This window comes from Gorilla gorilla, chromosome 9 (assembly GCF_029281585.2).
Source record: "Gorilla gorilla gorilla isolate KB3781 chromosome 9, NHGRI_mGorGor1-v2.1_pri, whole genome shotgun sequence".
Lineage (NCBI taxonomy): Eukaryota > Metazoa > Chordata > Mammalia > Primates > Hominidae > Gorilla > Gorilla gorilla.
Window position 1 is genome coordinate 113,494,295 of NC_073233.2, and position 24,384 is coordinate 113,518,678.

At 35.4% G+C, this 24,384-nt stretch overlaps 1 protein-coding gene across 9 annotated transcripts in view; it reads left to right on the plus strand.

Annotated features, from left to right (window-relative positions):
- The first annotated feature begins 1,134 nt into the window (after window positions 1-1,134).
- GRIA4 (glutamate ionotropic receptor AMPA type subunit 4) overlaps window positions 1,135-24,384 on the plus strand; it is a 377,201-nt gene continuing 353,951 nt past the window's right edge. For 3 of the 9 annotated variants that reach the window (XM_055356277.2, XM_055356275.2, XM_055356276.2), the window contains exons 1-3: window positions 1,135-1,674; window positions 2,152-2,329; window positions 3,520-3,678. In XM_055356277.2, coding sequence (XP_055212252.1) covers window positions 2,242-2,329; window positions 3,520-3,678 — 247 coding nt within the window. In that variant the 5' untranslated portion in view covers window positions 1,135-1,674; window positions 2,152-2,241. Of the gene's footprint in view, window positions 1,675-1,744; window positions 2,330-3,519; window positions 3,679-24,384 lie in introns of those variants that run through there. The other 6 variants (XM_055356274.2, XM_004052060.5, XM_055356280.2 and 3 more) reach the window with 4 other exon arrangements.

A 24,384-nucleotide genomic window follows, 5' to 3' on the forward strand; every position in this document is an offset into this window, starting at 1 on the left:
AGGTTTTTTTTTCATAACAATCTGTGGTGAAATGTAACGGGAAAGCAGACATTTATTTTAAAGATGCAATTTTAAAAATAAAATTCAAAACTTAGGAAATAGAAAAGCACTCAAGTTTTAGCAGGGATTTTAAAATGTCATCTACAAACTACAAATACAGGTAATCAGCAACACCAAATAAAGTATTTTGAAGGAGTTAAGGTAATGCATATTTCAAAAAGCCGTTACCAGGCTTTCTGTAAGTCCCTTGCAAGAATTCCACTTTAAGCATTGTAGTCTCAAATATTATGTCAGGCAAACCTAGGCATTTGCTATATTCTTTTTAAAAATTTAATGGCAGACATCACCCTAGGTTCCCTAACGTTTAAGGAGAACCTCTCCTTCTAATGATTCTCTCACACAGCTTATTGGAACAGGAGATCGTATTTACTAACTAGATCAGGAAATCTCAAACCATACAGAGGAAATCAGAAATCGGTCACTCACGGCTACCACAGTGACTGCTTCTGAGTGTGGTTCAAGCTCAGTCCAGGACAGGGAGATGAAAGGACAATCTTAAAGGTGACTCTGGAGAGCAAGTGAGACTGTAACCCCAAAACTTTCTAGGATAATTCATTTTCACTTCTACCCAGTCAAAACAACTATTGACATCATCACCGAAGTGCTTAAATCTACCTGGTGGTGGCGTGGAGCAGAGTGAGCATTCCAGAGTCCCAGACAAGAGGAGATGTGCACGAAACACTATCTTCCTGTCAGACACCGGTGCCCACCGCCCCAAGCACTGCCCCTCTGGTCCTTCATCAGCCTTTGCGCTGTGTCCCTCCTGCTCCTGCAATGGGCCACAGCACAGAAGGAAAGAGTCCTCCGGAATGGGTGACTGTATAGAAAGCAATCGAATCTTTAATCACTTTTCCTACTTTACACTTCACGCAGTTCTTATTCCTATCCCTGCTTCATGCCTTTCAAAGAGAATGTTAGAGGCCTCTTTCAATTTTCATTTCTCAGTCTTTTCCCCATCCCGTTCAGTACCCTAAACTTCGTCAGTTATTTAAAATAACCTTTTACCCCCTCCTCCCCTTCCCAGGATGTTTCAACTTCTCTGGCTCTCTTCCCCATCCTTACCTCCTCCAATTCTTTCATCCTGGTCCTGGCCTCTTAAACCCGCCCGGGGCTGCCCTTTGCCTGTCTTTTCTCCTCCCATCCCTCTCTGAACCCTTTCACCTCATCCATTCCCTTGTCAGGCTCTCCAGATTCCCGGGCTGTTTGCTGGTGAGAAATCTTTGCTGCAGCGAGGACCGGAGTCCCCCGCGCGCAGCCCAGTGGCAGAAGAGGGCTAGGCTGAGAGGGAAGCCAGGACTGTAGGAGAGGGAGGCAGCCCGTCCTCCTCACGAACCTGCAAGGATGCGGCAGGGGCCTGGGGGCATGGGGAGGTACTAACCCCCCGGAGCCCCCGATTGGGGCTTGCAGACCTGGCCCGTGGGCCGATTTTCTGCCTAGCGCAGCCGAGAAACAGAGGTGCCAGGAAAACCAACAGAGGGGCGCTGGGGGTGCCCATCCCCAGAGTCGGTCCCTCTGCGAACCGAGGAAGAAAAGAGGAGGGAGTCAGCGAGTGGTGAGAAGGGAAAATCTGTCACCAGACTGGCTCCAGAGCGTCCGGGAGACTGGGGCGCTCCGGTGAGCACCCAGGGGGTGAAGCCAGCCGAGCGGTGGGCGAGGGGCGTGCGGAGGGAGTGCGCGCTCGGGGAGGGGACGCCAGGAGGGCAGCGATGCTCCGGGCTGGTGCAGGCTTGCTGGGGGATGTCGGCTGATGCGAGCTGGAGAGCGCGTGTGGCGGCCGCGGCGCCAGTGTTTGTGTGTATGTGAGAAAGCAAGGGGCGAGCGCGAGTGCGAGTGAGGCAAAGATAGAGCGCATGTCTCATCCCTGCGAGCAGCCACTAGACGCTCCACCACCATCTTTTGCATGTGCAACATTTGCAGCCGGACAGAAAACCTCTCCCAGGGCTATGGAGACTGCGGGAAAAATCTGGCGGCTCGCGATGGATTGCTAAGGAGAAATAGTCATAATCTTAAACCACCGAAACCTCTTTCCTTTTTTTTCTTTCTTTTCTTTCTTTTTTTTTTTTTTTTTTTTTTGGTTGATTTTAATTTTAGCGCCATCGTCTTCAATGCTTCTCTGAACAGCCTTTAGGAAGAGTGCGAGAGAAAGAGAGAGAGCGCGCGCCAGGGAGAGGAGAAAAGAAGATGAGGATTATTTGCAGACAGATTGTCTTGTTATTTTCTGGATTTTGGGGACTCGCCATGGGAGCCTTTCCGAGCAGCGTGCAAATAGGTAAGGTGTGCTCCGATGGGGTGTGCATGTGGCTGGTTGTAGCAGATATCCGAAAGTGAGTTAAATGAGTTGCTGATAAGCAATTCAGGGAAACCTTCAGCAGTTCCCTTCCCCTCTGTTTCCCTCCTCTTCCTTTCTCTCCTTTGCAAAAAGACTTCCTCTTTAGTGCAGGTTCCGTTGGAATACACCCAGGGCAGCCCACCCATGCGTTCTCAGCCCATAGCCCTATTTCCACCTTCACCTATAGTCGCTTAAGTAGGATTGAAATAAGTTGGGGGAAAGTCTTCGGGGAATTTGTTTATATTTTATATGATATTTATTTTCATCCCTTTCTCTAAAGCATAAAGTGATGTCGAGTTTGTTTAAAAAAGAAAAAAACATCCACTTCTTCCCATTCTGGACGCCGCAGCTTTCTTGCTATTACAGAAAGACACTGTTTGAGGAAAAAGACATTTCCACCCGCACTCCCTGCCTTTTCTTGCTACCAGTTAGCAGATTCCAAAGTTAGATCCCTTTCCTGGAAGCTTCTCCCCTTTTATTTTTGTTTTCTTCTTGAAGCTTTTGCCCTTATTTCTCTACCTCGACTCTATTTCCAGGGACACCCTCCATCCTTGGCTTTTCTTGCTATTCTCCTCTACTGTCTTTTAATGGGACGCAGCTATTGAATTTCTTCCAACTAAGCCCAGCCTCAACACTGCATCATTTCTCGTGGACTGTGAATAAAACGGAGTTAATTAGGCTGAGTCCACGAGCTGCAGGAAAATAAAGTTCATTTCTTCTTTCTGATTTCCCTCTTCCCTGTGTGGCACTATATCCCTTCATTTCCGTATTTTAATGTAAATCTCTTTTCCGCTCATCTGCATGCATCTTAGAGAGAGCTGCCCTGAGGTGGCTGATGTAGCAGTGTGCTGGGAATCAGGGGGAGGGCAAGGGAGAGAAAGGAACATTCACTAAATGGTCTCAGAGGTCATTGTGAGCAAGACACATTGGGACAAGAAAAAGCTGAGCTGCTCTAAAGACTAAATACTAAGCATGCACCTTAGGGACAAAGGGCAGTCTCCCTAGATGTGGCAGGTATAGCTCTTTAATTGTATGTGCTTGTGAATGGCAGTAGATTTGACTGTGCTTGGGGTGGGTATAATGTTTACAAGAGGAAACAGTGAATGTGCTTTTCCTGCTGTTTTTAATAGGTGGTCTCTTCATCCGAAACACAGATCAGGAATACACTGCTTTTCGATTAGCAATTTTTCTTCATAACACCAGCCCCAATGCGTCGGAAGCTCCTTTTAATTTGGTACCTCATGTGGACAACATTGAGACAGCCAACAGTTTTGCTGTAACAAATGCCTGTAAGTAAAACATAAGCTATGAAAAATTAGAAAAGAACTGAAACCAAGCAATGGAGTCCTCTTCCTCTTTGTTATTATTTAATTTTTTTAGAAAGAATTTCAAGATTCCCACAGTTGCCTGGTTTCAGGACAAATCAGAGTTAAAAACAAGACTTCGTTTCAGGGATATTTAGTTGTTTTTTTTTCTTTTCCTTAATTTATTTTTCTTTTCTTTCTTCTCCTCCCTCTCTTTGCTTCTTCCTGACTTTCTCTTTTATTCATTATCTGTCTAGATCATTCAAGTTAAATTCTCCTTTAACATTTTAGTGTTATTCCTATCATCCGAATGTCAATTTGGTGAAAATTGTACTCAAGCTAGTTTTTTATTCTGTTCCTTTGGTTTTTCTTATTTGCTTTTCACTTGAGTAAGCATAGGTCTTGCTTTTAAAGAAGAAACATGAAGACTATGGAAGGCATGCTAATAGTGAGAAAAAGAGGGGAGTGGTGGTGTGGAGGATATATATTTGAGTCGGTTGGTTGACGCTGCAGATGATCTGGTGATGTCACTTGAGGCTGCCCTGCCCTTATATTCTGGGGTGTAAATGTCTCTTACTATCACATAATGCATATATCCTGTGGATATAACTCCATGAATCCTTACCTCGATGCCAAATGACATTAGGCTCCCATCCACCTGAATTCACCAACCAACCCAGCTTGATCTATTATTCCACACAATGAAACTAAACGAGTGACCTCACCTAATGCCATAAGAAAGCAGTTGTACAATTCCTTCCACTCTCACCAGGATACTGTATAACTTAATGTAAAAAAAAAAATACAATCAACTGTTCATGTTAGTTTAAAACACATTGAAACATGATCAGTCAATAGCAGTTGTATTGCTTTTTCCTTCTGGAAGGAAGTGTATGTTTCAGATACCTCCTCACATTTATATGCTAATTTACCACTGTTTTAAATTCATAAATTCAGATAAGGACTATAGATTATTTAAGAAGTAGGAATAGTTTCTACATACAATTTTGCATGTTTTCACAGTTAATAAAATGTTCAAGCTGAATTGTAAAGCCTTTTTGTCATATCAAGCTGGGAACATTTTTATTTAAAATTCTTTCAGTACAAGAAAGTGTGCTGAACAAAGAAACAAGTGAAATTGAAAACAGAGTTTTTAAATTTGTCTGGAGGACATCTGTTTCATCAACTTAAATTATTTAATTTGTATGTGTTGGCTGTTAATTCATATAGCAGATAACATGATAAAATTTCCTTAATTTTTGGTGTCTCTTTAACTGTTAATTCTTTTTAGAACTTAGTTTCATGAGGAGCTTGAAGCATATGTCACTTTTGCAAAGTGAATAATTATATTATTTTTCAGGAAGGCTATAGGTTCTATGAGTTACTACTTAATTTTTAAAAATCTCTTGACATATTTGGTGATAAAATCAATATTGCATTAAAGCAAAAGGGAGTTATTTTTATTCAGAAGTGCACATAAATTAGAACAAGGTTTGTGGGTAGTCCTTTTTGTAAAATTTCTCAGTTAATAGTTTTATGTTCCAAGTTTTAAAATGGATGTCAGCATTCTAAGTAGTTCTAAGGAAAGCATTCTTTTTAATACATAAATATTATTTGTTTATTTAAATATTTTTCTCATGTCTCTCCTAAGATTCTGTCAATCTTACTACCTTTAAAAATAATCTATGATCCAAATACATGTGAAGGTACTTTATCAATAGTAATTATTTTAACATATTAATTATTATTATTAAATTTTGAAAGATTTCCTTACAAGTGGTAGATATATGTTTTCTTTTGTTTCATTTTTACAAATTAAGATCTTAAATATTCTAAAGTTTGTATTGTGACTTCCAATAATGTAAACTATATGAGGCTAATCCTCTTTTTCTCCTTTTTGTTTGTTAACCTCATTTGGGATAACTGCAACTAGTATTATTTTATTTATGTAATAAAAATATATGAGAAATAAAGTGTTACTGTTAAAGTACTTGTAAACATGATAAATATTAGCAAGTTGCATACAGAATTAAAAAGTAGAAAAAAATATGAAACGTAGAGTATGTTATTTCTTAACATATAAGGATTGAGAAAATTGACATGAGTAAACTTTAAGTCTGTTTATTTAGAATCCAAGAATAGTACAGTATTAGTGATCTAATATTTGTTATAATCACATACAATTGATTTTGCGTATGTTTAAAAATTTTTTAAGAAAACAAATTGTAAATAAGGAGAAAACATTTTCTAGCAGAGAAAAGGAAAGTTATTTTGACAAATGAGCATGCTGAAAATCCTTAAGGCAAATCTAAGCAGAATTTGGGAAAAAATCAATAGTCAAGAGTGTGGGTCAGGTGATTGGTGTTTGTTGAATGGACTGACCGAGAGCATACAGACTCGTGATTTTCCAATCTAATTAAAGGTAAAACATAAGCAGTAAATATAAGGCAACCTCATTTATCAAGCTCTATGCCTTTGAGTACAAAAGGGTAAAAATAGGTCTTGAAATTTAATATTCTAGAGAATTAACATGAAACTTATTCCTCACCATGATACGGACTGGATTTTTAAATTTGTCATGTTAGATTAAATATAAAGACATAATATGTGGCTGGTTAAGTTTATTTTAGTCATGATTTTTCTACAGTGGCTCTTTGTAAAACTGGAGGATCTGGTCTGTCTGGGAATAAGGGCCATTAAACAGTATATGTTTAATTATTTTGTGGAATGTATACTCAAAAAAAAAAGAATAAAGCGTGTTAGTTATCTAGGGTACAGCTTATTTAATGATGGTTCATCTGCCTCAAAACTAAATTAGTGCTCTAAGAATACTATGGTAACATAAACTATTCTGTGTATAGAGTTTACATGCTCATAAGTCTAAACCTGATTAACTTAAACTTATAATTTTTGGTATAAATCCCACATTCCTGAGGAAGGAACAATTTTGGCTTATAGTTTATTCCAACTATTCTATTGTTGGAAAGTCACACTTTGATGAATATTAAACTAAAATTATATGAAATACAGATAATACAAAATTATGACCTATTACAATAACAAAAAAAGTGAGTGTAATAGCCCTTGTAGTCAAATTTCAAAATGTAATTACAAGTATACATTTTTTTGCGAGGTATCCAAAATATGAAGTATGACAGAATGGACATTTAAAAAATAAATTTAATATAGGCAACTTTCTTTAATTAAAATGTCATATTGTTGTATCACAGGTAGATAACAGAATAGTTATCTTTGCAAACAAAAATGCTAGTTTAATTGGATGTGTCCATCACAAAACATTTGAGATAACCCAAAAGCTGGCTGTTTTCTCATATTTTTTCAATAGTTAATGGATAGAGATATTTTGGTTTGGAGGATGAGATATGTTCAGTTTGACCAAAAGTAATAACAAAAATACTAAATTAGTCCATCTCCAAATTTTGCAAAAGATAAATATATTTTAGTCATTTTGATTGTTAGTTTAATTCAGCTACATTAGAAATCCTGTAAAAGAATCAGCCCTTTAAAAAGGCAGTCCCTGTCCAATATAATCCATAAATATTCAGATTCTGAAATGAGTCATTTAAATCTCAGATGGCAATAGGAAGTACTAATAGAATGGATCAAGTACTCATGTATTATCACCTTGGTGAAATAATAATAGAATTTTATAGACTGTTGAAAACTTTTTAAACTTTGATAGAAAGGACTAATTGATTAATATTTTTCTTGTTTTAAAGTGATTTTTTTATCTTGTTCTCTTTTCCTAGCTAGAATCATTTTATTCAATTGTTTACAAGATAATGGATTGAAAAGCTGTAAAAATCACAAATAGAATCAATATTATGCCCTAGTAATGATGAAAAAGTTTCTTTTTTAAGTTAAATATTAATTCTGTGTGGCCGATTTATTTGTGGACTCTAAGTATCCAAAATGAGCAGTACTTTACAAAGTACTTGTAAAAGTATATGTAAAATAGAGTTGTTTAGTTAATTTAAATACATTGAAAATGTGACACTAAACCTAGTAGGCTCTGCAGGATTTTCCACTTATAAAGTAGGTACTTAATAAAAACTCACTGAATTTAAGTGTACTAAATAATATAATATTTTTTGTTTAATTCAACTATGTTTAAATATTTTTGCACGTTTTCTCTTCCAGGATCATGAAGCCCTAAAAAGGCATTCTAAGAGTTTACATTGGACTAATATAATAATCTTAAACATGCTAAAGAAAAAATTCTGATGATTTGACTTGCAAAGTTGTTAGTAAAGAAATACTAGAATTAAATACTATTTGACTTTTGCCTATATTTAGGAAAATGAGTGATGTGACTCAACTGTGACTCTCATTAGCTTTTCTTATTTTGAATTGATAGCAAGCTTCTAAGTTGATTTCAAATAATTCTTTAGTTTTATATTTTTTCTCTCTTACCTTAATTTTTCATCCTGAGATTGAGAAAGATAAGAGTCATATTCTTATAGTTTTTCTCTTTCTTAAGTGATAGGATGATGCATAATTTGTATATATTTGATGTATTTTAGAGTTGTCGTAGGTTTAAGCCTTCATAAAGCTGTCAAAAAAACTCCTAAGTTTTTTTCAATCTGGAAAGTGTTATTTCTCAAGGAGGAAATATTTTACTTCCTGGCATTGGGAAATATATATATACATATTATTATATATATAAAATCTTATTAGAGTAGTATTATTATTCTGGATTTTAAAATGAAGGATAAATAACAATACACCTTACAGTTTATGACGACAATATATTTTTTAAAACTATATATGTGTGTGTGTATATATATTTATATATTTTTTCATATATATATATATGATTTTATTTAACCTCAAGCTAATCTTACAGTGAGACAGTCTAAAAAGAAAGTAATTATGTTGTAGATAAGACAGCTTTGGTACAAAGGAGTTACTTTACTTTCCAAAGACTATCTAGTAATAGACTACAAAGCCAGAGCTTGAACTAATTCTTATACCTACTATCCTAGTGCTTTTACTGGAAGGCCATAAGGGTGTGAAAAAGATAACATCTATATTGAGCCTGCCTGAATTAAGAAAGAAAAAGGAATTGCCATTTATCATTTCTCTAATTTAATAACAACATTTTGAAGAAAACAGGGCAAGACAGTTCTGGGCAACTTATTCATGAATCACATGACAGTGAATGATACAGCAAAGGCTGAAGTCATATTATGTAATGAAGCCATCCATTCATTCATTAGATGAGATAATGAATTATCCATTTACTCATCAAACATATTTATCAAGAGCAACTCTATTCAAGACATTATGCTAGCAGCTGGCAACACAAAAACTTACAAGAGTAGTTGCTGACCTTAAGGAGCTGATAGCCCAGTGGGAAAGAGAGACAAGTCAGTGATCACGGTAATGATTACAGTACAATGTGGTAAAGTGCTATGACAGAGAAACATTGCTAGGAGAGAGATGGACACGGAAACGGGAAGGATAATTACATCAAACTTGGCATGGCATCCTAAGGATGATATTGCCTGATCTGGGTGTTAAGATCTAGTCGAGTCATTTGAAAAAGAACAAGGAAGGAGAGCATGCCTCGTCAAAGGAGTAGTGCACGAGGAGACACCAAGTTGTGGGAGAGCCAAGTGTCTTTGAGCCATTGAACATGGATTAGTCTGGTAATAGTATTGAATGTGAGGAGGGGAGTTGTGCTAAGGGGTGAGACTCTGTAGATCTCAGAGGTTATGTAGCTATGGTCAGGACACTCTTCTGAATACAAAGATGGACCCATAAATGATTGGAACACAATAATGACATCAGCAAACTTATGTTTTATAAAGAACAGGCTAGGTTGCAAGAGGGAGAATGAATTGGAAGAGGACAAAATAGGTACAAAAGACCAGTTGACTGAATCTTAAAGTAATACGATTTACAATGATGGCTGCTGAGTTAAAAGTGGAAGCATGGAGGAGAGAGAAAAGCACATAGATCCAATGCAGAATTTTTGATGGAACTTAGTGATTGGTTGGATGTCTGTGTGGGAGGGTGCAGTGGAAGTGTGGTAAAAATAAAAGATGTTTTTTCAGCCTTCTGGCTTGGGCAAATGTTTAGATAGTGAGTAAAGAAGCAACACACAGAAGGAGCAGATCTGAGTGGGGAGGGTGACTTTACAATGGACTTACTGATTTTGAGGTGTTAAAAATACATCCAAAGGGGGCTGTGCAATAGAGATTTGGACATGTGTGTCTGGAGCTTTTGGGTTCAGTCTGAGCTGAAGACAGATGATCAGTGAGCCTTGGACACTTGGAAATGAATGAGATCACCCAGAGAGAGCAGAAGCAGTGCCAAGAGAGCTGAAAGTCAAACCCTAGGAAGAACCAATGTTTGAGGGGAAGAGAGAGGAAACAGGTAAAACAAAGAAAGCTGAGGAGAAGGGGTCACAGAATTCAGAGGAAAATGAGGCAAGAGTAATTTCATAGAAGCCAAAAGATAGGGAACCTGTCAAGTAAACAGTGTTCAACCTCGTGACAAATGCAGAGTTTAAAGAAAGAATTGCAAGGATAACTGTAATATCTTCAACATAGGTTTTTCCTTTTTTTTTCAGAATGTTCTTTTGTATTTGACCAGAAAAAAAAAGCAACCCCATAGAGATTCTAATACTACATATATTTTTGGATATATTGGCCTAGAATGTTCTTCTTTCACTTAGAGATATGGAGAGATAATCTCGTCTGGAGTTTTGAGCCAGATGAGTTTGAATTGGCAGCCTGATAGTGGGCAAGTTACTTAACACTTCTGAGTCTCGATTTCTTAGTCTGTTAACACAGATAAATCACATATATCACACATAAATTTTATGAATATTAGAAAATAATTTGGAAAATATTCCACATATAGTTAAAAATCAGTTATTATATCTGTATTTCATTTTCTGTGTCATATGGAAATTGTATGTCTGAGCCAATTTTAATATTTCAAGTTATTTATATTTTATATTTATATTTTTAAAAGGCATTTTAAATAGATTTTTTGATATTTCGTAGAAAATTTTTTTACTTCTCACTGAATTGTTAATTTTAAATCACGTACAGAAGTCTAAAGCCATATTTGTCAAAATTATTTTTAAGTCTTAAGAGAGGGTAAATTTATCTAAGATCTTTGGGCCATTCAGAGAGAGGATTGTTTCACTGATAGATTAAAGGAGGTCAATGAATTCTCCTAATTTTATGCAAAATTGTGTGTACTTGTGCACAGTGTGTGTGTGTTTACAGAGACACAATCAAACTTTTGAACAGCTTCTCAATGAGTTCCAGTCACAAAAAAGGCCCAGTACTTCAGCCCTAAAGGAGCCACACATAAATTAGATGAACAAACAGCTCTTCATTCCCTATCTTCATCATTTTAGAAGCAGAATAGATTTTAGCCTTGAAACCAACCAGGAATTTTTTTTTAATGAAATCCATCTCTACTACCTTCTTCCTTAACATAGAAAATAATCAGTGTGTCTTAGCTGGAAAACCCCTTGGCTTGGTCCTCTGCCTCTCGCATTGTCATCTTATAATTTTTATTTATTCTGTTACTATCCAAAGTGTTACATATTCTACATCAGCTCTTTCTATTTTTATCACCATTTACTTTTCCCTACCATCACCACTCCTGGAACACTGTGTTCTTGAAGGTCATCAGTGACTTACAAATTAGTAAATCCAATTGTTATTTCTTATGCCTCGTTTTCTCAGAAGTTTGCAGGATTTGACATTGCTGACAACTCCTTGTTCTTTGAAACTCATTCCTCCTCTTGTAATAATAATAACTACTATAATGGAGTACTGTGTGCCAGATTTTGTGATCTCAATTTTTACAAAACTCAGAAGTAGGCATTATTATTATTATTTTGTAGGTGAAGAACCTGAAGATTTGCATAGCTTAGAAAATTTGTCTAAGACCTCAAAGTATCCAGGACATCTGAATTTAAAGTCAGTTTTCTTAGCCAATACAGGATTTGCCTGCCATTCATACCACAGCATCTTGATCAGTACAGTATTGACAAAATACCCAACATTCAGTGTGACTGTCGCCGGTTAACTCTTAATTCTGATATCAAGATGTTTTTCTTAAAGTTACCTCTGTCACAACTTTTACTTACCCCAACAAATATGGACATATTGATTTTTCTGTGTGGTTTGTAACGCAGCACAAAAATTTCAGAATCCAAAACGGTAACACTCCCATTACTTTATATTGCCAAATTTATGTCATAAACACAACCAAGTGTAAAAACGACTAAATGACTCTTTTAACTGTTATGTAAACAGTGTTGGATGCTTCATTAGTTGGCCAGCCTACATGTTTTTATAGAAAAATTATTTGATTTCAGGATAACTGCAGATATTCAAAACTATTTTCCAGAATGCTTCATTTAAATATTTACTGAGCTATCAAGTATTTTCTTTCTATTTTTTGGGGGGGGGTCATATTTTTGGATTTCAAATAAATAGGGTGATGACTGTCCTAAAGAACACCATGTTATCTCAAAATTGCTCATTTTTAGAGCATCATCAGGTGCCTCCGACTTAAGAAAACTGTTGATATTGTCAATAAAAAGTTTAATGTTATGTTAGAAATAAAAGATAAAAAATATTTGAGATGTATTCCTTCTTTCAATAAGCCACTGTTTTTCCAGAAATTGCAGAAATTATACTATAAGCTATAATCACTATTTGCTTATTTTTGTTGCTGATATGTTTATTCCAAAATGAGCAGACTTTAAATATATTATGCCCTGTGATTTTTCCATTTTTTATATTTTTATCTTAAAACTCACACATACTTGTAAAAATTTCAAATACTTCAGAAATCTTAAAAAGTTAGAATATTCCTTAATCTCAACAGTTGGAGCTAATCAGACTAAACAGTTTGCTAGGGATCTTTCCAGACTTTTTTTTTTTTTCTGTATAGACCTAGAGAAACAGACATTACTCTAAACATAAGCTTCTAATATGTATCTAGAAATAAAAGTATTTAATAAGATAATATTTTATAGCTATATCTTATTAATGGTTTATTTCTGTTAATCATAAAAGGTATTCTTTTGGTATTTAAGAACTGCTTCATTTTCTTATACTGCTGCATAACATGCCATTGCATGAAGTTTCTATGATTAATGTATTCAATCTCCTCGGGATCAATATTTAGATTATTTCCAGGTCTTTGATATTACAAACTAAACAACAGTAAAACTTCCTGTACCTGAGTGACTATTCCTGCAAGATCAGTTCCTGGAGGTGAAATTGCTATATCAAATAATTAAGGTTTATGCTTTTAATGAATATTATCATATATTTTCAAAATTTATTTAAATTTACAGCAACCAGCATGTGAGAATAATTTTTTTCTATGACTTGCCAACAGTGACGATTATCAGTTTTTTGAATCTTTACTTATCCTGATGGGTGAGGATGATTTCTCATTGCTGCTTTAATTTACACATTTTTGGTTAATTGAGAGGCTTAAGACAATTTTATTTATCAGATCTGTGTACTTCTTTCTCTGTTCTTTTCCTTTACAAGTGTTTTCTTTTTCGGTTGTGAGAGTGTTTTACATACTATAGAAATTAACCCTTTGTCATATACGTTGCAAATTATTTTTCCACTTTCCCTTTGGCTTCCAGATTCATTGATGATGTCTCTGGCCACACAAACGTTTAAAATTTTTGTTTAGTCAAACTTGTGACTCATTTTCTTTATGGCTTCAGGGTGTTGTGTTAGCATAAAAAAGGCATTCCTAGCCTTACAACTATAAAAATATTATTCTACATTTTTTCTAGCATTTTTATAATTTTTAATTTTATATTTGTAACACTAACTCTTCTGGAATTTATTTTCTTACGTTAGAAACTGATCTTTGTGAGGTTTTCTTGTGTTATTTATTTGCATAAGCTGCTCTTTTAAAAGTGCTTTGAACTGCTACATTTGTGCAAAACTGATCCTCTTTTTTGACTGAATTTGAGCTTGGACAGAAATTCTGCTGTTTATCTTCTGAAGTTCTCCTATTTGTCGTTCTTCACTTATTTACCCCTTTCTGATAGTCTTGCTTCTTCTATTATTTCCTTTTTTTTTTTTCTTTCTTCTGATTGTCACTCACCACCTGACCAAATCCCCATGCCTCTACCTCCAAAGTACATCACATTTTCACTTTCTCCATCTCTATTTCACCCTCCTTGTCCAAATCAATGGTTTTATTTTAATTTTTTTACTTATATAAATTTATGAGGTAGAAATGCAATTTTGTTACATGTATAGATTGTGTAGTGATGAAGTCAGGGCATTTAGAGTATGCTTTACCTGAATAACGTGCATTGCACTCATTAAGTAATTTATCATCATCCACCCTCCTCTAACCCCCCCATTATTCAGAGTCTACAATGTCTATTAGTCCAAACTCAGTTGTCCCTGAGTACACATTGCTTAGCTCCCACTTATAAATAAGTACATGTAATATTTGATTTTCTTTGTCTGACTTGTTTCACTTAAAATAATGGCCTCTAGTTCCACCTGTGTTGCTGAAAACAACACAATTTCATTCTTTTTTATGGCCAAGTAGTATTCCATTGTGTATATATATATATATATATATATATATACCGTATTTTCCTTAGCCAGTCCTCCACTGATGGACACTTAGATTGATTCAATGATGTTGCTGTTGTGAATAGCTCTGTGATAAACATACGAGTGCAGGTATCTTTATACTGATTTATTTTCCTATGTATAGATACCCAGTAGTGGGATTGCTGGATCAAAGGGTAGTACTATTTTTAGTTCTCAGACTAAAAGTTGTGCTAATTTGCATTCCCAATTGGCACTACTTTAATAATTTCATAATTAATTTCCTGCTTCTGCTTTTTACCTTTCTCCATCTACTTAACATATTTGAGCCGGGGGTACCCTTCTGAATTTATAAATCAGAGACTGTTTCTTTTGTACCTAGAACCCTCCAATGACTTTTCATTGTTTTAGAATAAAATTCCAACTCTTTACCATGGTCCTGCATGAACTGACTCTTGCCTGCTTCTTTGTCTTGTTCACCATTCTGGGGTCCACTCTGGTCTTCTTTCGTCTATGCCCTTGTACCTGCCATTCCCTTTTATTGGACTCCTCCAATACAGTTATTTGCCTAAGTAGAGTTTTCTGAACATTTAAGACTCAGGTTAAATGTCACCATCTCAGAAAACTTTGCTGGCTAACCTCTGTAGCCAAATTTATCCCACACCAAAACACCAATCACTCTATATCACATTGCCAACCTAATGATCATCTTTTTTTTAATCACAATCTGTAACTATTATTTCCAAATATTTGTTTACCTATTTATCATCCATATTCCCGACTAGAATAAAAACTTTCAGAGCTGTGTCTGACTTTTTAAACGCCCTGTCCTCATAACCTCTCACAATGGTTGGTGCAAAATAGGAATCGGTAAATATCTTTGAATAAATGAATGAGAAATACATGGTGAGTTTTCTCTTCATTCATCTTTGTGGCATCCTTCAAATAGCTAACACTTTTCCTGTGTTATATTAGCGAAAAATCAAGTAAAGAATATGAAGACAATGGGATAGTAGACCCAAAATAAATATTACATATTTTGTTTATCATAAACATTTTTTTCTCATTTGTTGCCATTAAATTCAATTTAACATATGAACTGAGTATAAAGAAAATATATCCTAGAAGAAAGAAGTTAGGACTCTTAATGCTAATTGACGTACATTGTGCTGATCAGATTGCATTTTGATAAATTTATATCTGGTAGAAGATAAATTCTAGGTGCATATAACATTTAGTGTCTGCTGACAAAAGAAATTCAAAATGCTGATACAAACCACTTTCAAAGTAGGAGAAAGCCCTTTTGGGAAGCCCAGGTGAACTAGCAAGCACACTCAGGAGAATCCCATCTGTTCAGACATTGGCTGCTTCCTCAGTACTTCTTGGAACTAGGAAGCTCTTGGAAAGAGAGGGTTAGAGTCAAATGTATAACGTTATTCCTTTCAGTTCTTGATCATCTACATTGCACCTTCTATGGTAAATCTCATGAGCAATTTGTTAGTTTCCATAACCCTTTATTCCCTCCTTATTTGAAATTAGGTTATCCTTGGTTAATTACTTAATCTTTAACTATGTATACAGTCTTACCTAGGCAAGTTTGAAAGGGAATTCATCACTTTTTGTTCCAAAAATTTAACATCAACACAAAGTGATCCTTTTTTCCTCCCCAAAAACATGCACGTCTCCTGCTTTCTTAATGGGAAGTCTGTTAAGTCAAAATGTTACTTTCTTTTCTCTGACAACTAGGAAGCTCATTTCCAAATTTACTATTTAGTAATAACATTACTCCTCATTTTAAACAATTTTTGTTGGTTTTACATCTTTGATTTTTCTAAAATCATATTATATATGTATATGTATAATATATGCATACAAGTATTACATATAGAATACATATACTTTTAGACTATGCACATTATTTTTGGAAAGTAGCACAGAGATACTGTGATTATAAATTTAAAAATGTCTGTGTGATATCCCATTCAACACAGATGTTGGTCAGATTTTGCATAAATAATCAAATTTCCTTTTTGGTAGTCTCTGTATCTTGTATATGTCTTGGAAGATAGACAGAGAGAGAGGCAGACAGACAGACAGACATATATAGACAGATAGATAGATAACCTGTCAACACTGTTAGACTGTGACTTCCGTGACAATGAGGATGATACCGTATTAAAGACTCTATCATGAAGGCCTATTACAGTGTCTGGAACATTAATGTTCTGTACTCATATGTTTGCAGACTGTTTGTTGGAGGAAGTAGGGGAGAAAGAGACAGAAACTGTTTCTTGATTGGATATCTATAACAACAAATTCTTAGCCAGAATTGAATAACACAAAACAAATCTGGTTAATTTTCTTATGACTCACACTCGTCACATTTTTAAAAAACAGGTATCACACATCCCTTTATTGATTTCTCAAGCTAAATAACATTTCTTTACATAACATAGTTTCTGAAACCTTTAACATCCAAATTTTGGCATTCTGGATGTCCCCTGGACTTATTGAAATTTTGTTAAAATATAATAACTTAAATTAACTCACACAATACACTCCTGTTACGATCAGTATAGACTTAAACTCCACATTCCTGACACTCATGATTATGGCCTGACCTGTTCTGTCTGGATGGGAATATTACTTCCAATTATTTAGGCATTGTACATATAAAGAGTTGCCCAAGATTATTTGGGTCTTAATTATTCAGTTACATCATTATATTGGTTCCTGTTAATTCTATGCTCACACTCTGCTCTTTTTTCCACACAAATTGCTACAAATTAACCTCTCCACAGAACATTTTTAAAAATTCACAGTTAGAAATATTTTTTATGTTCACTCTTAAATTTTAATTTGTTTGGAAATGTCTAGACCGTCCTCAATCTTAATTCAGCTAGCTATAAACTATTTTAAATTCTGTGGGACTCTTTACTATATTATTATCCATATTGCTGATTAAAACGCAGAAAAGGTTGTGGTATAGGATAGATGTGGGATGATGCCAGGATATGAATCAATACCTTTTAGGTCCGTGTGGGCAGTTACATGTGGATTCTTTTAAAAATAATTAATTTGATCAAATTTCTCCATACTGTCCATAACAGTTGCCATTTCACTACACTGGTAAATTTTTTAAAGTAAAACAAACATAAGGGCTGTGAAATCTTGCGGAAATATTTCAGTGCAACTACATTGGATAAAGGAAAGCACACATACACACATACACACACACATACACCCTGCATTCAGATTGAAAAGAAAGGACAAAAGATATACAACAGATAATTCACATTGGAATAAATAAATAAGCCCAGTAAACAAACTATAAAGTATATTTAACCTTAATAGTCAGAGAAAATCAAATTGAGATATACAATTTTACATAATAAATTAGCTAATTTTGGTGGTAAAGATGAAGAGAATGTTAAGTCACTCAAGATATCTGGGACATTTAAAATTGATACAAAGCCTTTGAAAATCAATTTGTAACAATTTATCAAAAGCCATTGAAATTGTGAATCATTTGACCCCATGAATGCAGGAAAACCTCTAAACACGAACATTTCATTAAAGCATTACCTAGCAATATTTAGTTGGGGAATGGTTAAACTAATTAACATGCAGCCAAGCTGCTTAAGGAAGTCTGTTGATCATGAGAGTTCTCCATCTGACTTGTGCCAACAGTTCTAGATTCAGGAATTTTTTATGTAGACTCTTTATATGCTTTTATTTTTATTTTTATTATTTTGTTTTATTTTCTTACAGAAGGGCCAGGGTCATGGTAGAAGGATGTTCCAATCAGATGCAAAAAAAAGATGTCCTCAAAATGTAATACTGATTTATGGAGCTCATAGAGCTAGTTGAGTAATTTTTTAAAGCACGAGTTATTTAGAGGAGCATAGATATTCCACACCAGTCCTGGCTAATGTCCAGGTAAAGATAGGTGCATTGTTTGTCTTGTGCAGATATTTGGAAATTCTACTAAATGAATGATACAGGAAAACACTGCTGTTCATTTTACCCCAATGTTTCGTATTTCCTTTTCTTCACCTCTCATAGGTGTTGGGGGGAAATTCAGAAATTATGTGACAATCTGCTTGGTCTTCGAAAGACGCATGAGATTCTGCTATACTCTAAAGAGAAAGAAAAGTATTTCAGGTAGAGAAAACAGCATTACAGGAAAAAGTGTAAGGTGTATGGAAGACATTGGAGAACGATAATGCATCTGGAGAATAGAGTAGGGGTAGGGGGGATGGCAGGTAGGTGGTGGAGTGGAGGGGTTGGGAGAGGGACTGGACAGCACTGCAGAGGCAGGGAGGGGCCTTGTAAACTGCCCTGGAGGATAGGATAAGGATATTATGCCATATTCTTCCACAGAAGACAGCAAGAATTATTTTAAGCAGTCTATAACATAATTATATTTGTGTGTTAAAAAGACTTCTAATAGCACGGTTCATCATTCATGTATATAGCAAAATGTGGTTCCTTTCCCATATCAAATACACTAAGAAGCCGTTTCCTAGACCAGGAATGTTATTTTGTTACTTCAGTTGCTGTTTGTAAGACCCATTGTGGTATGTAATTCTGCTCACTGTTTTTCAGCAAGAACTGTTAGTTCTAGCAACAAATACTTAGCTTATCATTGCAACCATGTATCTTCCGAACTGCAAACCAAGTCGGTTATAATAAACAGGTTGGAAAAGAGCTGGCATTTGGTGGGAGGAAAGTAAACAAAACTTAAGCACCTTCTATAATATGCATACAGGCAATAAAATCTCCCTACAGATTAATATAGATGCCGATAGAACACTATATTGTCTATTACTGATTAAATATCAAGCATCCGCCACCTTTTTAAAGTTATTCTTGATAGAAGTTAATTATTTAATTTAGTTGGCACAAATAACAATCTGTACTACAACCATGACTTGCCACTCAATCACATATTACAGAGTAATAAAAACTTGTTAAAAAATGAGTTGAACAATTGCAAGCTTAAAATAATAATTAGTACAATTACCATCATATATATGTGTGTATGTGTACACACACACACACACACACACACACACACACACACAGAGCCTGCCAAAGGGAAAAATACAGTGAGATAGTAACATAAATAATTTGCAAGATATGGTTATTCCTTCTCCTCAAAATAATGATTTATGAACTTTCATGTGCATACCTTTGCCCACCATTATTTGCAAATTTATTTCTTAAAAATGAAAATACAGCAAACACGTATAGAGTTCAGAATAACTTTATAAATCACTATATTTGTTATGCATCATATATCAGACCTTTCATGTACATATATAATATATACATGCTGATATGGTTTGGCTGTGTCCCCCCCCACATCTCATCTTGAATTGTATTTCCTATAATCCCCATGTGTCGTTGGAGAGACCCGGACGTTGGAGTTGAATCATGGGAGTATGATAGTAAGTGAGTTCTCCTGAGATTTGATGGTTTTATAAGGGGATTTCTCTCTTTGCCCGGCACTTCTCTTTCCTGTCTTCATGTGAAGAAGAACGTGTTTGCTTCCTCTTCCACCATGATTGTAAGTTTCCTGTGTCTCCCCAGCCATGTGAAACTGTAGTCAACTAAACCTCTTTCCTTTGTAAATTACTCAGTCTTGGGCAGTTCTTTATAGCAGTGTGAGAAGAGAATAATGCACATGCCTTTAGCATTTTATTCTTTATTTCACAAAATTTGCTAATGATTGTATGTTATAAAAACAAAGTCACTGTGAAAATAATCCTCATTTAATAGAATTGATAAAATCACAGATTAGAAAACAAGTTTCAATATTTTTATTGAGAGGACATTGTTGCTAAAATAGTATTTTATTTTCAAAACAGCAATGTCTTAACCTCTTTATATTTAGAAAACCCCATCATCTCAGCCCAAAATCTCTTCAAGCTGATAAGGAACTTCAGCAAAGTCTCAGGATACAAAATCAATGTAAAAAATTATATCGTATCATATTTTAAAGGGCCAGTCTGGGCAAGATGGTGAAACCTTTTCTCCAACAACAACAACAAAAAAAATTAGCGTGGCTGCCACTGCTATATAGTCCCAGCTACTCAGGAGGCTGAGGCAGCAGGATCCCTTGAGCCCAGGAGTTGAAAGCTGCAGTGAGCTGTGATTGTACTCCAGGCTGGGTGACAAAGTAAGACACTGTCTCTAAGAAAATAAATAAGTAAATAAATAAATAGGGACATTTTCCATTTCCATTTAGTGATAGTAATACTCTCTAGCTTTTCAAAATTATTAGACTGCAGGCAATGGGCTATTAGGCAGAATAGCTAAATGATAAATATTATTATATGGCTACTAAACTCATGATTTAGAGATTTTTAACATATGGGAAATATGTAAGATAATGGTGAGGGAAAAAGATAGGTTCTCTTTTGATTGCAATTTCAAAAGAACAATAACATATAAAAGAGACTGAAAAAGACTATACTCAAATGTTGATAGTGATTATTTTTCTTTTGTGTTATAATGCAGAATTTCCATTTTTAATGCACACAGTTCTAAATTTTTACATGTTTACAAAAAGCATATATTAACACTTTTCTTGATTCATAATATCTAAATAAAAGAAAATGTGGTGATTTTGTTACAAAATGTTGAATTTGTCTTGCTGTGTCCAAAGGAACAGATAAACTACGGGAATCTTTTGGCATTTTAGTCTTTGTCAGCGTTTGTTGTCTAAATATCTTGCCCACTTGGTAATTGCCATGTTTGATCTCTTTGGTTACATACTTCCATTAATTTAAAATGAAAATAAGCTTTAATGAACTAAAATTATCATCATTACATTTGCTTACTATAGCTCATTAAAAAAGCCAAGAAAATTTGTGATTACAAGCATTTGTCATCGTCAATTGAAATCTATAACTTACCAACCATATCTTATTTTCAATTCTGTATAAAAGACAGTAGCGGCATGAGTGAGCTGGTGGCTCTTGGCCATCTGGTCACTTTCTTTAGGTAGTTTTTTCTGACCACCCCAGACTGATTTAGGCTCCACTTTGCTATGATCTCAAGGCAACTTGGACTTACCCTACTACGTGATATTATTATTTATTTGCACTCCCCACATTGAATGACTGGAATGCTATTGTATTTGTGAGTAAATTCCTAGTTCTTGACTCATGGCTCAATGCCTGGCTTATAATAGCATTAAATTAACACCCACTAGGCCAGGCGCAGTGGCTCATGCCTGTAATCCCAGCACTTTGGGAGGCCAAGGTGGGTGGATCATGAGGCCAGGAGTTAAAGACCAGCCTTACTGACATGGTGAGACCCCGTCTCTACTACAAATACAAAAATTAGCCAGGCGTGATGGCACGTGCCTGTAATCCCAGCTACTCTGGAGGCTGAGACAGGAGAATCGCTTGAACCTGGGAGGCGGAGGTTGCAGTGAGCTGAGATCACGCCACTGCATCCCAGCCTGAGAGACAAGCAAGACTCCTTCTAGGAAAAAACAAAAAAAAACAAAAAAAAACAAAACACCCACTAAATATGTGGATATGAAAATGAAGGGATTTAAGGATTGATGGTTATATATTAGTGTTTTAATTCAATTTTTGAGTACCCAAGTAAGGTATTAATGAAAAAAATGATTAATAATTTTTTTTAAAAAATTTAAAAAATTAATTAAAAATGGAAAACAGTTTTTTATGGACTTCTCCATCTGAGTAGGTGACTGGTGAAGGATCATAAAGATCATTACCATTCAAACACACTGCCTTCAAGATTTAGAATCTAAGAGTCCTATAATGAGAGTCTTCAAGTGAAAGGGACAGTCATACAAGCTGTCCTCCATCCTCCCTCTGAGTTCTTATGTCTCATGCGGATAATTTCACTTGAATTATGCTAGGATGCCTGTCCATGAACAGGGACATCACAGCTCTTTATTTAAAATTCTTGTCTAAACCCCAAAGATTCTTTCTCACTTCTACTCCCCACCTTGTTTATTACAAAGTATCTAGACTTACTAAAATCCTCTCACTTTTACCCAAAGACAATTTTTCTGTGTCTAAAGTAATATTTCACTCTAAGGACATAGGTCTCTTTGCTCCTAAGTAGCTCACAGTCTAGTGAAGACCACCGAAAATCTCAGTGCAATGTGAAAAAAGCTGCGATTATATTGGGAAGGAGGCAGCCAGCCCCGCTGGGGCTAGTGCATGCATCTATAATGTACTTTAAAAGATGTTCTCTCTTTTCATGAGCCAGAAGGATAGCTTAAGATAACAGAAGAAAGAAAAAGACTGTCCATTACCCAGACTAATTTGATTAATGAAGCAAAATTGGACCGATATACTTAGATGTCAGAATTTATATGGAGAGAAATGAGCAATTAAATAAAACAAAATCCTTTGGCAGCCCCAGATTAGACTCAACAACTGTGAATCTGAAGCACTCATATTGTCTCATAGATAACAAACTATTTATCACTTCTATATTCTATATTCCTTATGCATCGGTGTGTGTTTGCTACCAAGTTATTTGCCCCTGTTAATATGCAGCTTCTTTAGTGTTCAGTTGTAACTTTAATTAACTGAGTGTTCACTTGGCAACTGTCTTGCTTTCTTTGCTGTGCCACACACTTTATTGAAAAAAAATCAGACTTGATATTGGGCCTTACAAAGCTTATTATATGCTGGAAAGACAGAAGCAACTTGTTATGAATAAGGTGATAAGTATGTGTTAAATCAGAAGGTGTTGTGCATTGTATCATAATTGCCAAAGAAATACTATTAGGAGGGGCCAGATTTTATAAAAATAAGACTTAATAAAGTGGAGTTTAATCTTGAATGAATGAGGAGGTCAAGGAGGGGTATAAAAGAGTGTTGAAGAGAGCAAATAAAAAACCCTAAGCTACAAAAAGGGATGAGGTGGCACAGGAAAGCGTCTCATTGGATATGAATGAATAGTGTTGGAGGGAGGGAAAACAGGTGGGGAAAAGCCTAATTATAAATTCAGGACTTTAGAAGCAAATAAAATAAAAGTTTGAATTTGATAACAGGGATGGTTTGGACAGGGGATTGATAATTCAAGGACCGTAATTCTGTCATGGGTATGCAGTATCAATTTAGAGAACAAAGAGGATAGACACGAGAAAGTGAAATGGACTGAATTAAAGTCTTACTCCTCTCTCATCTCTTATAATTTCTTACTGTTTTGGGTTCTCTTCAGTCTAAAGTTTTAGCTGACACCCCATCTCATCTCCACATAAGAACCTCTACTCCAAATATGTCTGTTTACACTTCCACTTTCCCAGTTTCAAAGACCATAGCACTGCTTTAATGTCTGTCCCCATTTTTTTCATTTGTAGAAACACTTCCATTCTTCCAAAATTGGCTCTCTGGTGTAGAAGAGCACAGCCTCTGCAGCAAGGCCTGGATTCAGCACCCAGCTTTGCTGTTCATTAGCTATGTGAATTGTTGACAAATTAATAATCCTCTTTGAGTTTCAGAGTCTAAGTTATAAATTAACGGGAATGACAACTTGCCTTGATTTCACTAGAAATATCTAAAGCAATGTGCATTAAAATACATCATATACAGTGCTTAGGGGCCAAGCATTGTGGCTGACTATAATCCTAGTGCTTTGGGAAGCTGAAGCAGGCAGAACACTTGAGGCCAAGAGTTCAAGACCAGTCTGGGCAACACAGCTGGACCCCGTTTCTCCAAAATAATAAATAATTAAAAAGAAAGAAAAAATTTTGTAGAAAGTGTTAAAAGTGTTTAGGCATGTACCTCTAAGCATTAATATAACCACAGTAAACACAGAAATAATAATTTGTATCATTCCCTGAGCCGAGCCTCATGTATACAAAATAAAATGCACATTTCAATGGCTGATGGAGGTGAGAGAAAAGGGGTCTTGAGAATTGTAACTTGGGAAGATGGTGCTGTTCACCAGGAAATACATATGAAATAAAAGGTCCTAAAGCAATATTATGAGTTTGTTTTGGAGCTGACTGAGTTAGCTGTCAAGTGTATCATAGTGTGTTATGTTTTATTTTCTGTTACAAGAAAGGTAACTTCTATAGGTGCTCACT